The following is a 12,876-nucleotide window of genomic DNA, read 5'->3' as shown; positions in this document are numbered from 1 at the left end:
GGAGGGGCTGGGGAAAATGCTGGGTCAAAACTCTGCTGCCACACCCACCATTTTCCACGGGTTTCTCAGCAACCTGAGACTGCTCTTGACCTTCGGGTTTGGTGATCACCATGGACGTGAGCGGGGTGACAAAACTGTAGCTGAGCGACAAGTTCAGAGCTCGGGCCTTAAGAGCCTGCTTCTCAGCATCTAGCGTGGAGACTCTGCAGGCGGAGGAAACCAGTGGCTCAGCAGGCCCCGGGGTGCCCAGTCAGACTCTCCCTCCCTTCCGGACCCCTCTAGGGAGCTCTCACTGGGGGTCTGGAACTCAGACACAATACCGCCACCCCGTCTCCATGCCTAGCGCCAGCTGTGCCTGCCCCACCGGTGAAGAGCCTGGGGAAGTGCTGAGACCGTGTGTGGCCACCCCAGTGGGGCCTGGAGGGTGTGTCCACCCACGTTTGCTCCAGCAGTTGCTGGATGGTCAGGTACGCCCACAGTCTCTCCATGAAGCTGTGGAAGATGTATCTGGGGCTCCAGAACGCCTCCTCCTGCTCTGCCACGCGGGACTCCGTTACAAAGGTGATGTTCTCCATGTGCTGGAAAGAGGGGCCCAGCCAGGGCAGGAGCAGTCAGGGTGTGACGTCTGCACCTGGTCTGGCGCTGCCCAGCAATGCCACGAGAAACCTGGCAGGGGCAGCGTTGGCTGCAAGGCCACATTTCCTTTGAGTAGAGTGGAGGGTAGGGAGTGTGTTTAGGGGTGTGAGGGGCTCAGCCACAGAGCCTCCAAGGATGACAAGGAGGTGGAGATAAAAGGGAGCAAACTATCCCAGGTGCTACACAGCAGGCGCAGAACCAGGAGCTGCATGAATTTTGCCTTCTCCACACATACAGCTATTTGTTTGATGGTTTTTCTCCAATGAACTTTAAGTAGACTAACACTCTTGGTCTTGACCCGAGCAGTAATACCTGTGAAATCTTAGGTCTGTGGTTCGAGTTATTTTTCAGAACACATTAAAATAAATGCATAACTAAACTACTAAAACAAAGGCATGTTTGTTTGTAAACTACTCCAAGTCACCTTGGGTTCTGCACTTTGGGAACCCCTGACCTCTAGGATATCAGCAGCTAACATACATGGAGTGTTTATACCAGGCGAGACCTTAATCCCCACTGCAGCTTTACCAGGTGTGGGAGAGGTGACCTACTTTCATTTGTATACAGCAGGAAACTGAGGCACAGGGAGCTTAAGTGCCTTGCCCCAGGTCTCACCTCTGGGAGATGGCAGAGCTGGAAGTGAAGCCGGGCAGGCTGGCCACAGGGCATGCCCTGCCCATCATGACACTTGGCTACTTCTCCTGAGACGAGGCCCTGGGCCCCCCATGCCCGCTTACCTAGCCCACCTGCTATTCTCCCCACACGTGCTGCCTGCCTGCCACGCAAGCCTGGAACATTCCTCCGTCCCTCCACCATCTGGCCTCTGCCACCCTCTACTCACCTCTCAGTCTTAGCTGAGCCTCCTCTGGGAAGCCCTCCCTGATCCCCGAATTTATCCAGCCTGTAGCTCCTTGTTTGTGTGACAATTTACCCATGCTGTCTCTCCCGTGAGGGCAGTATCCCCAGGGCCTAGAGAAGTGCTGTGTTTCTCTTTGTGGAATGAGAGGGCCTCCCATGGCACAGAGGCAGGGAAGGCTGGGCGAGGACAGGACGCCACACGGTGAGCTGGGTTCTTGACCTGGCTGCAGTGAGGCCCAGGGCAAACCGCCTGCTCTGCCTGGATGTCAGGCTGCTCATCTGTGAAATGGGAGCAGCCCTCCCTGCCTGACTGTAACCTCAGAGGGCTGGTGTGAGGACAGGAGGGGATGCCAAGCACCTGGTGCCCTTGGGAACAGCAGCAGCAGCACTGACTGACCATGGAGTGACTGCCGCATGCCGGTCCCACACAGGTGCTCTCAGAAAATCACATCATCTCACTGAACCTCTACCAGGAGCCAACACAGTGGGGATGCGTCATCCGCAAGTGGCAGAGGGCACTCTGCAACTTGCTCAAGGTCAACCGGCTGGAGCCTGGCAGGGCTGCGGTTTGAACCCAGCCGCTGACTGCCTGCCCCGGCGGCCCTTCCCCTCCAGGATGGCTGGCCATACCTACCAGCTGCCCCCTGACTTTGGCTGAGAACACATCAGGGCTCTGGTCCCGGAGCTTCCCGGCCACCACCAACTCGGAGCCCTTGAAGAACAGCCGGAAGGCGTCCTGTGTGACCGCCTCCACGGTGTTGCTTGGGTACTCGAAGGCCACCGATGTCATCAGTGGGTTGGCCACCTCTTGGTAGAAGTCCTGCAGGGTGGGGGTGTCATGAGGGCCGTGCTGGGGTCTGCCCGCCTGTCAGTGCCATCCCTTGCTCACGTGGCCCAGCAGGGGCGCATGGGCACCTGGAGCTGCAGTGCGGAGTCCGAGTCCTCGTAGATGCGCCGGGCCAGGCCACCGTTGTCCAGTGCCAGCTTCTCCAGGAAGGCGTAGCTGACGTCGAAGCCGAAGCCCAGGCAGAAGAGGCTGTGCTGGCCGTCTATGGCTTCCTGAACGTTCTTCTGGATCTCTGAGGGGTTGGTTTCCCCTGGACCCAGTGGTTTGGGAAAGGGGTGAGAAAACAGTGATTTGCTCAACAGATATTTCTGGAATCTCAGAGCCAGAGGGGCCTCAGAGATCCCCCCTCCCTGCCCCAGGTCCCACAGCAAGCCGGGCCAGAGCCCAGCTACTCCCTCTGGGCAGCACGTCCTGGGGCTGCTGGCAGGGCCTCACCCACAGTGGGGTCGCCGTCGGTGAGGAGGATGATGAGGGTGACGCTTCCTGGGGGCAGCAGCTCCTCCCGGTTGGCTCTCTCTAGCAGCTGCACGGCCATCAGTATCGCATCGTTTATATTGGTCCCTGTGGGGCACACACTCTTAGGGTGGCTCCCAGCAGGGTGCCCCAGGCTGGGTTCAGTGCCCTGGAAGTTGCGTGCAAGGCTGCAGAGGCGCTCACCTCCCTGGGCCTGGATGGCAGTGGCGTAGCTCTTGGACTCATTCACGTTCTCAGCCGAGGCTGCCACTAGCTGTGGCTTCCACGGGGTTGCTTCCCCACTGAAGCTGATGAGGTTGAACTGGTCACGGGGACCGAGGTCACCCAGGATCTTGATGAGGGCTTCCCGGGTCTGGTCAGGGGAAGGGGACACAAGGTGGGTGTCTCAGTGGGGCCTCCCTGGGGGCTCATGTGCCCTTGGGCTGGACCCCCAGGCTCACATCTGCAGTGAGGACATGGTGAATGCTCTAGCGGCAGGACCTGCCCCAAACTCTGACCAACCTCGATCCATGGGAGCCCCCTACCTAGGAAGATGGAGGAGGGCAGGTCTGCCTGTTCAACCAGAGCTGAGGGTGTGGGACATCTGTGAGTTTTCAGGACCCCGCCTGGCCCATGGGACCCACCTGCTGGATTTTCCTGCCGCTCATGGAGCCGCTCTTGTCAATGACAAAGATCACGTTCTTGGGTATCGTGGCCAGGTGCTCAGGGGCAAAGTAGTGCACAAAGTAGCCATTCTCGATCTGTGACCAGAGTGAGACACACCCAGGTGTAAGAGCTGCAGCCCTGCCCTGCCCCAACCAGCCTCCTCATCCCCAGTCCTGGGGGTCCTCTGCTCTCTTCATTCCATCCCCCTCCATCCCTGTCCCACCATTAACCTCCCCAAATCCTTGCCATACTTTAGGGTTTAGTCCAGCCCGTCCCTTGCAGGCTTCCCTGCTCATGCACAGCCCACCAGAACTCTACCCCTACTTTACCTCTTACTTGTTTTAGTATCTGAGGCAGCTTATACTAAAAGGTTCAGACATAATAAACCTGAGATCCATCAAAAAAGTGAAGAATCCAAAAACAAGGTCCATCTATGGCTTCCTGCATGTTCTTCTGGATCCTCGAGGGGTTGGTCTCCCCTGGACCCAGTGGTTTGGGAAAGGGGCGAGAAAACAGTGATTTGTTCAAAAATAAAGGGGAAGCACAACGATGCCAGAAACTTGTGTGAAAGAAGGTACTGTAATTGAACATAAACGTGAACTGTGAGTCTCCTGGCAGCCAAGGCTACAAGGGAAACCCTGCAGGGCAGTTCTTCATCAGAGACAAACTTTCTTCCCTCCAAAAGAGAACTGTTTCAGGGACAACACAACTAAACTGCCTGTTTGCCGTCTGTGCTGCCCCTGGTGCACACTGGTAACTAGGGGTGGTTATTTTGTCTGTTCTTTTAGAACCCCCAGGCTCAGGTCCTTGAGGGTAGATGGACTTTTTGGTGGCTCAGCTCTTCTCTGAAGCCCACACACCTGAATGGAACCCCCGGAGACAGTCCGGTCCACATCATAGCGGACGATGAAGTTGCCATCCAGGACTGTGTCCTGCTGCTGCTCTGGAGACTTTTGCTGCTGGGACAGCGTCGGCCTGAATCGGACATGAGCCTGGAAAAATGACCAGGCTGAAGTTGGGAGGAGCAGCAAGGCCATGTCAACAACACCCCTCACCCCCATCTGAAGAGAGAATTCCAGGAGGCAGCCTTGGGTCAAATTCCAGAGAACTTTCTCTCCAGCTGAGCTATCAGATAGACTGCCTCCATGTAGGGGAGTGGGTACAAGTGAATCCCCTGCTCCTAGATCTGTGCAAGCAGAGGCTGGGCTCAGGATGTGTGCGTCCAGTCAGCTCCTCCTCCCTACCTGGTCCTGGGACCCTGACATCAGTCGTCTCTCCCGATTTCAGGGTTCAAACCAGCACCCACCATCCTTCCCTAGGTCTTGCCCTCTCCATCTGCCAAATGACAGCATGGACACAGGAACCTCACACGTCCCTTTAGCGCAGAGATTCTGCCCAATGGTCCCACTCTCTGGAAACCCAGGCCCATAGAGCCAGCCTGAAGACAGGCCCCTGGGAACTCTCACCCGCAGACCATAGCAGGCCCACCTTGGTCTTGTTCTGTGTGGTGGTGAGGGCCTCTGCCAGTTCATTGGTCATGAAGGTGCTCTCTGTCTCCAGAAAGCTGATGCCCTGAGGCTCAAAGATGTAAATGTCCATCTAGAGGCAAGAAGTGGGTTACTGGGTCTGCTGGGGGACAGGGCTGGCCTCCACAGGAGGCAGAAGGGGAAGCAGGGGCCGCCCTCAGGAGAGTGAGGAGGGCTTCTAAGAGGAGGCGGCACCAGGTACCTGCAGGTGCTTGACCAGCTGCTGGGGCTGGACTTTCAGCAGCAGCTGGTACGCTCCCAGATGCCGCACCAGGAGCTCCTCATACACCAGCTCGAAGGTGATCTTGGCAGCGGGCGCCACACTGACTGACACCTGGAACTGCTCTGTCTTTCTCCCAGTGGCCCTGGGGGAAGAGGGCATCAGGTCTGCCCCTCAGACCAGGGGCGGCTGAAGGCAGGGGCAGCCCCCACCCCCACAGGGTCCTCCCCACCCCGTCGGGCTCACTTGACGAGGCCGGCGCTCTCTCCCCTCTCCACAGCCGCGCTGTACTGCTCCTGGGCTGCAGCCTTCTCCTTGATGTTACCAGGGTAGGTCACACCATCAATGATCCTGGGGCAGGAGGGAGGGAGTTGTTGAGAGCCCGGTGGGGGAGGCTCCCTGCAATCCTGCCTCCTCCGGGACTTCACGTGCCTCTTGACAGACTGACTCCCATCTTTACCTGAGCCCACCCATTTATCATGCACCTACTGTGGACACGACTCTGTGCGGGGCCCGGTGTCAACGGGGGCTCTGCAGGCCTCCATCTACCCTGAAACGTGCACTGTGTCGGCAAACATGCCTTTTACTAAACAACTGGGATGAAGGCTGCAGGGGAGGCAGGTCCCGGCCTCTCTTCTCCCTTCCTGTTGGGCTCCATGTCCCAGTTGCCCCTTCCATCCCACAGACTGTTCTCAGAGGAACTGGTCAGCCACCAGCGAGATCTCTGAGCCACAGTTCACTCAGCCCCGTGGGGCAGACTCAGCAGGAGGGAGATGCCGGCTCCCAGGCCAGTGGAGACACAGGACTGAAGGCTCTGACCCCTCTCCCCCATGGCTGCCCCCTCTTCCAACACTGGACAGGCCACTCTGCAGAGAGGCTGGCCTCTGGGGAAGGAAGTTTTGGACAACTGGTAGACAGGGCTCCTTGGGGCGTGCAGACAATCCTAGTGGCTGTTTCTGGGGACTGAGAGTGAACTGGCAGGCAAACATAAGCCTGCTCTGTCTGGGGGTGGTGTGAGAGGGTGAGAGTGTACGGGGGGGAGGGGGGGCAGCCAGGACCTCAGGACCAAGTGTCCTTCCTCCACACCCTCCTGACCTCCCTGGTCAAATTTAACTCTGGGCTAGGGATTGGGCTGCTGCTGGGCTGCAGGGCTTCTCCTCCCAGATGTCCAATTTGGGATCCCAGAGCAGGGCACCCTGCCCCCTGCTTCCCTATCTCATGCAGCAACAAGAGCTGGGCCCAGAGAGGGGTGCAAGTCCAGGGCCCTCAGAAGATGCGATGGGCCTGAAACCTCGTAACTTGCTGGCCGTGGCACCCGCATGGGGGGCGGGGTGCAGCCTGTGAAGTTGGGCAGCACAGGTCTGGCTCCAGGGTGAGGAAATCAAGGGCTGCTGGAGGGGGTGCGGGCAGAGAGATGAGGAGCCAACCATAGGGACCAGACCCCCACTGCAGGTTTTCAGGGGTCCCAGGGTGCACTGGGGACTCCATCTGAGATGCTCGCTCTCTGCCTCACCCATCGCCCTCCCTGAGTTTCTGGGATCAGCCTCTCTCTGGCCTGTCCTCAATCACTGCCTCTCCTGCGGGGCCAGGGACAGAGAGTTCTCTTGCATTTAGTAAACATTGCAAAACCCGGTCGGGAAGGGTGGGGGAGGACAGTAGAGACAACGTAAGGATCATCACCTGCTTACAGAGTCCACAGAAACCCCAGGGGCCTCCCAATGCAGCTTCTGACCCAGAGCAGAACCACCCTCTGCAGTATCCCAGTTGGAGGTGTGGGGGGATGAGCCTGGCTTAGAACTTCTGTGACAAGGAGGTGGTCCCCCTCCTTGAGGCACTGCTTCATTGTGGGGCAGCCCAGGGGTTAGGAAGTTTTCTGTATTCTGAGCTGGAATCTGCCTTTTGGTGACTCCCTTCTGCCTGGGCTTGGCCTCAGGATGCCTTAAGTCTGTACTTCTCAAAGGCAAAGACACAAAGATACCGTGGTTCTCCATGTGCCACCTGGGCAGCACTCAGGGAAAATGGATGAACAGATGGAGAGATGGATGGTGGGAGGGACCAACGGAGGGAGGGATGAAGGCACAGCAGGATGGGTGGAGGAAGGGAGGGAGGAAGGGATACAGGGAGGGAAGGAGAGAGGGAGGGAGGGACGGAGGGAGGGAAACGTCTCTGAGAATGGATGAAGTTCCTGGCTAAAGGCTCTGCGTCCTGTATTGCCTGCAGGTGGAGCACACACACCTCAGGCATATATCCTGGCACATCTCACATCAGGAGGATGCCCTCTCTTCCTGATCTGGCACAGGGACCATGGTGTCACAGTGCTGGATTGGGGAGGGGGGACGAGGAGGAGAGCAGGAGGGCACCTACATGGAGAAGTTGGTGATAAAGGCCTTCTTGGGCAGCTCCATCTGGAAGGTGACCTCCTGCAAAGTACTGGCCTTGTTGACCACCCGGCTGGTGACGACTGTGTGGGCAAATCGGGATGAGACCCTGGAGTCTACAGTGAGGCTGTAGATGTCGATGTCATTCTGGACCAGTGGAGGAGGAAAGGAAAGGGTAGGACTGTTCAATGTTCTTCAAGAGTGGGCCTTGACCTTGGTCCCAGACCAAGCCCTGGCCCCCAACCCCAAGCGAGACACTGATCAAGCCTCAGGCAAAATTCTATGAAGCATTTCATTTGTGGACTTTCATCTCAGATCAGAGGCAGCTGTGTGCTTCAGTCCCCATCCTACAGTGCCACGGGGCAGGGATCAGTCTGTCTTGTTCAGTGGGGGCCACAGTGCCCCTCGGAGAACAAGCAGGCAAGGGGTGGGGGGGTGAAGCCTGAGCCCCACTGTGTCTGGGAGGAACTTACTTATCCTTGGGGCAGAGGTGAGTGGCAGAGGGTCCTGTTAGGTCAGGAAGCTTCCATGCCATCTTAGCTCTGCCCAGTGAAAGGGCAGTGAGCAAGTCCTGTGACTGGAGAAAACAGCCCCTGCCAGCCTCCCCCCAGGGGCCTGCAGGAGCTGGGAGAACTGGAGGGTCCATCTCTAAGGCTGGGCATCTTCTGCTTTGCCCCCTTTTCCCTGCGGCATTGGGCCTCTCCTGTTGCCCTGTCCACAGGGCACTCCCCCAGGCATGTGTTTCGCTCGAGGTCTGCGGTCTCCAAGGAAGGGCACGTGCAAACAGGCAGAGCCTACACATCTCTCGCCCGCCTGCCATGTGGCGCACGTGTGCTTAGCACAGAGGTGCGCGGCGGGCCGTGTGGCTTGTCTACACGTGAGCGTCTGCTCCATGCCAGACGCTGTACTCAGCATTTTACAACACTATAGGTTTCCTCTTCACCACAAACTTCTAAATAGTTCTATTACTACCTTGTTCTACAGATGAGGAAAAAGAGACACGGAAAGCATCCCTGACTTCCGAGAGGTCACGCAGCCAGGAGGCGTGAGCTGGGCTCCTGAGGCCCATTCTTACCCGCCCCACCCACTGCCGCCCTCCAGGGCAACTTGTTAGGCTGCACTTCCTCCCCGTGAACTGGGGATACCGGGATCACCCCTTCTTGTAAATGGGGGACTCTCCATAGAGCCCTCAGTGTGGCGCCTGGTGGATGGGCAGCACGACTTCTCTGCACACACTCCGACCCGTGCTCACTTGCACACACCGAGGCTCTCCTCCCCTTCACCCACTTGTCCCACTCACGCTCAGGTGCACACACACAGGAACCCGTGGACACCCGCTACCTTTTGGGCCCTGAGGGTCTGGAGGGTGGCCAGCGAGAGCAGGACCAGCACGACGCCGCAGGCGCGGCCAGGGGCTGGGGTCTTCATTTTGGCTCTGGTGCCTGGCAGGCTGCTTCTGAACTTGAGAGGAAGAGCGGAATGAATTTGTAACTTGCTCGCTGCCCCGCCCCTGTGGGGGCAGGTTCTGGGAAATTGGGATCTGCAAGCCAAACACCGCAGTGGCCTCAGATAAGCAGGCAAACTGCGAATGTCCTGTGGACCTTGGCTGGGGATGGGAACGTGTACTGAGCAGGAGCAGGCTCAGGTGGGAGTTAGGTGCTGGCGCCCCTTCTGAATGGTCCAGAATCCGACCAAACCACCACCACCCCTTGCATGGCTCATCTCGCCGACAGGCTCCCTAGGACGGGAGGACATAGCAGTGAACTGGCCTGCTCTCCATAAGCCCAGCCTGGGAGAAGCACAGGCGTGGTTGGAAAGAGGGCCAGAGGGTGGTTTGCAGGAGGCAGGGGCCTGGAAGTCAGGTCAGTGTGACTGGGCAGTGGGACCCCAGATGCACCAAGCAGCCCTTGGGGTGCCTGAGTGGGGCAAGATCTGCTGGGGCCAAGGCAGGATGGATACACCTTATTTCTGGGATGAGAGAGGCTAGGTCAAGGAGCCCCCCTTCTCTCTGCTGGGGCCTCAGGATGCTGTTTGGGCCCCATTATTCTAGCCAGGACTCTTGGTGCAACTCCAGCAAGGCCTCTGAAACAAGATCTGCACTTGGCAATACGAACCGAGGGCCATAAAGACGCCCACACGTGGTGGCCCAGAAGTCCCGCTCTGGGGAACCTCCTGAGGGAAGCATGGAACAGAGAGAGCACAGAGCTCCTGAAGGGGACGATGTTCAGGTGGCCTACACGGAGGTCAGCCGTGTCAAGGGAGCCCGTGAGTCACGCCTGGAGTGAGAAACGGCAGAACGCCGATCTGTCAGCACGCCAAGGCAGTGCCGGTGTCGTGGGCTCAGACCACAGGAGGTGGCTGGAGGGCCTGGGGTAGGATTACAGATGATGTTTTTTCAATTTTTCTTTAATAAAGTTGAAAGATTGCTTTCATAACAAGTAGCAATAAAGCGAATAAATACTAGGGGATCCGGACGCAGCTGGTGCTTATGTCCCTGTGGCTCTGGGAAAGCTTGGCTCCTGAGTCTGGGGCCACAGATGGGATAAAGAGGCTTCAGGAAAGTGGCCAGGTGCCAGACCCTTGGTCGGGGAAGGAGGACTCAGTGACACTATCCCAGGGGTGGGAACTGGGGAAGGGTACCATCTTCAGGGCCTACTCGGGACCCTGGCGCAGGGACAGGCTTGCAAGGGCTGGGAAGGGGGCTCCTCCATTAGCCCTGCCTCGGTCAACGCCAGTAGCATCTGCTCCAAGGGAAGGAAGCTGGGTCTGTGGCTACAAGTAAATATTCCCCTTCCTTAGCATGACTTAGCCAGAAGCCTCACCTCTGGGCGCATCTATACAGCTCTCCCTTTGACTATGGATGTGATTGGGATTACTCGGGAAGACATACCCGTTCAGCAGTCTGGGGAAAGAGCCTCCCCAGGAACCCAGCGAGCAGGCCCAGGCCTGGGCGCCACAGAAGGTCTGCTCCCTTGGGGCACAGAGCATGGACCCAGCCTGGAAACAGCTATATAAGGAGGCCGGGCTGGCCAGGAATGTGGGAAAGGCTCTGTGCAGCCCGCTCCACCTGCCCAGGGGACAGGCGGGACTTCCCTGTAGGCACTGGCCCCGAGCCAGGCACTGTAAGCCCAGACCCTGCCAGTCCATCTCCGGACTGTCTGTGGTCTTGCTGTCACAGCTGGACAGGCCTCTGCAGTCCCCTGAGTCTGACAGGTCCATGCGCACAGAGACACTGAGGCCTGAAGCGGGAAGAATCGCACATGAGCTGAGAACCTGGTGCTCCATGCCTCAGGCAGAGCTGTGGGAGTGGCAAGGGGGAGGCTTACCCTGTTTGGGAGAGGGGACAGTAGCTCAGGAAGCAGACTGCCACTGGCCAGAGAGGAGCCTCCACCTGGCTTTGTCTTTGAGGGGATGCGAGCTGGCAGGGAGGCAATATGAACAAGGCGGGGGGGGGGGCGCTTTGAGGATCTTGAGTCTCTCAGAGCCTCGGGGTCCTTGGAGGCATCTCGATGGCTTCTGTGAAAACCAAGGGAAGGGTGAGCCCCAGGCCCCCACCTGCTTCACTCTGAGCAGTGTGACTATGGCCTGTTTTGCGCAACAGGCTCCCTTGCCTCATACAAGGGGAAACAGGCTCAGAAAAGGAGGAGAGACAGTCTGAAGTCACACAGATCAGCTCCAGGTCTCCACACCCAAGGTTTTTTCTAGTACGTGGCAGTGGCCATAATGGCACCTGCATTATCCTCTGGGGCCATCCCCAAAGCTGAGAAGCGTACAGAACATGCCCCACACCTACGTTGCCCACCCCTCCCCTGCATTTAGTGGCCATGGCCAGTGACCAACCAACACCCTCCAAATGCTGGGGCCACTTGGGCATCCTCTTTATTGGTGTTGCCCAGGTGCTGGTGCAGAGTCCCTGGGCTCAGGGGCCAGGGCTGTTGGGGAGGGTGCCAATCCCAGAGGCCGCGGGTGAGAAGCTATGCTCTGGCATAAAAAAAGAGTTCTTGGGAAAGGCTCCTGTGTCTAGGTGTTGCTGACGGTGAGGGGCGTGGTGCGCACTTCTCAGCCAAAGACACTCTTGGCGGGTCCGGCTTTGGGCTTCTCAAAAACAGTCTCGGTGCCAGTCCGGGCGAGGCTGAACACCGATGGGGCGGCAGAACCAGCTTGCTCTGTGGGGAGGATGGGGAGGAGGTGTAGTCAGGGGCACGGCCTGGCTTCCTAGGGAGGAGAGGCCCCTTTTGTGGGGAGCACCCTGCTGAGCTCACAAGCTCTGAACTCTTAGAAAAAGGACTCATGGGACCTCCCCCCCAACTCCATCCTCCCTCCTATTGACACACATCTGCGCCCTTGGAGCCCATTGTCCCAAGAACACTCACCACACTCCTGCATGACCTGGTAGGTCTTGGACTTGATCTCCTGGTTCTTGGTCAGCTTCCCTCGGGCCCCCTTCAGGTCCTCCTCCTTCACAGGGGGGCGCTTCTTCTTGATGGGGGCTTCCTGAGTGTCAGCCTTGGAGAGCCCAGAGCCTCATCTTACAACCCGAGGCCTCGAGGCTGAGAGCCCTTTCCCAGCACTGTGCCTTGGCCGAGACCCCTCTTCCCTGCTCACTTAACTCAAGCCAATTCAAGGCCTCACTCCTCTTCCAGGAAGCCTTTCTGACTATACTTCACAGCCCCATACCCCGAGTCTCTGCCCTCTTCCCACAAACTGGGAGCTCTGGGGCTATGGCTGTTGTAGCCTCACACCATCTGTGTGCCTGTCTTCCCTGAGCCCCGGTCTTCCATGGGAGGCAGAGCCTCCTTGTGTTTATGCCCAGAGCTCAGCTCAAGACACAGCTGCTAAAGATGACAGCGTCCACCCTCCACCCCCACCCCCTGGCACGAGCAGGGCCTGTGCTGGGCCCTCCTACCTGGGACATGGTGGGTATGGGGAACTGCTCCCTGGAAGGCAGTGGCTGTGAAAGAGATCTGAGAGGCACCCAGCCCTCTGGGGCTTATATAGTTGGCTTGCCTGTCCCGGGAAGTCACTCCCCCTCCTCTGACAGCTCCCTGATGATTCAGATCCACACAGCCGCTGGCTTCAGAGTTTATTCTTGGAGATGATGGGGGCTCGCTGAGCACTGCTGCCTGGGGGGCTGCAGTCCTGGTGAAAGCAGACAGCTGGGGAGACCCCGTACCCTTGAGGACAGCTGCTCTCTGGCAGGTGGGAGGTGCTGGGCCTGGCAGAGACTCGCGTTTATGAACGTAGGTCCTGTAACGTGCGTGTGGCACTCCGAGCTGTCCATCTGCGATAGTC

At 58.3% G+C, this 12,876-nt stretch overlaps 2 protein-coding genes across 2 annotated transcripts in view; both read right to left on the bottom strand.

The window, feature by feature from the left end:
• ITIH4 (inter-alpha-trypsin inhibitor heavy chain 4) overlaps nucleotides 1-11,244 on the bottom strand; it is a 21,327-nt gene extending 10,083 nt beyond the window's left edge. The window contains 13 exon segments of the mRNA XM_060307222.2: nucleotides 45-203; nucleotides 439-578; nucleotides 2,129-2,314; nucleotides 2,410-2,591; nucleotides 2,777-2,902; nucleotides 2,999-3,167; nucleotides 3,439-3,555; nucleotides 4,321-4,452; nucleotides 4,949-5,059; nucleotides 5,189-5,351; nucleotides 5,453-5,557; nucleotides 7,571-7,731; nucleotides 8,926-11,244. Of these exon segments, the coding sequence (XP_060163205.1) occupies nucleotides 45-203; nucleotides 439-578; nucleotides 2,129-2,314; nucleotides 2,410-2,591; nucleotides 2,777-2,902; nucleotides 2,999-3,167; nucleotides 3,439-3,555; nucleotides 4,321-4,452; nucleotides 4,949-5,059; nucleotides 5,189-5,351; nucleotides 5,453-5,557; nucleotides 7,571-7,731; nucleotides 8,926-9,012 (1,838 nt within the window). The 5' untranslated portion in view covers nucleotides 9,013-11,244.
• Nucleotides 11,245-11,436: 192 nt separating this feature from the next.
• MUSTN1 (musculoskeletal, embryonic nuclear protein 1) lies at nucleotides 11,437-12,621 on the bottom strand. Its single transcript, XM_030867421.3, has 3 exons — nucleotides 12,491-12,621; nucleotides 11,958-12,090; nucleotides 11,437-11,750 (listed from the first exon to the last, which is right to left on the bottom strand). Exons 1-3 carry the CDS (start codon nucleotides 12,497-12,499, stop codon nucleotides 11,644-11,646), a joined length of 249 nt encoding a protein of 82 aa, XP_030723281.1. The 5' UTR covers nucleotides 12,500-12,621; the 3' UTR covers nucleotides 11,437-11,643.
• Nucleotides 12,622-12,876: the final 255 nt, after the last annotated feature.

This window comes from Globicephala melas, chromosome 11, assembly GCF_963455315.2.
Source record: "Globicephala melas chromosome 11, mGloMel1.2, whole genome shotgun sequence".
In the NCBI taxonomy this organism is placed as follows: Eukaryota; Metazoa; Chordata; class Mammalia; order Artiodactyla; family Delphinidae; genus Globicephala; species Globicephala melas.
This window is presented reverse-complemented; position numbering and strand designations above follow the sequence as displayed.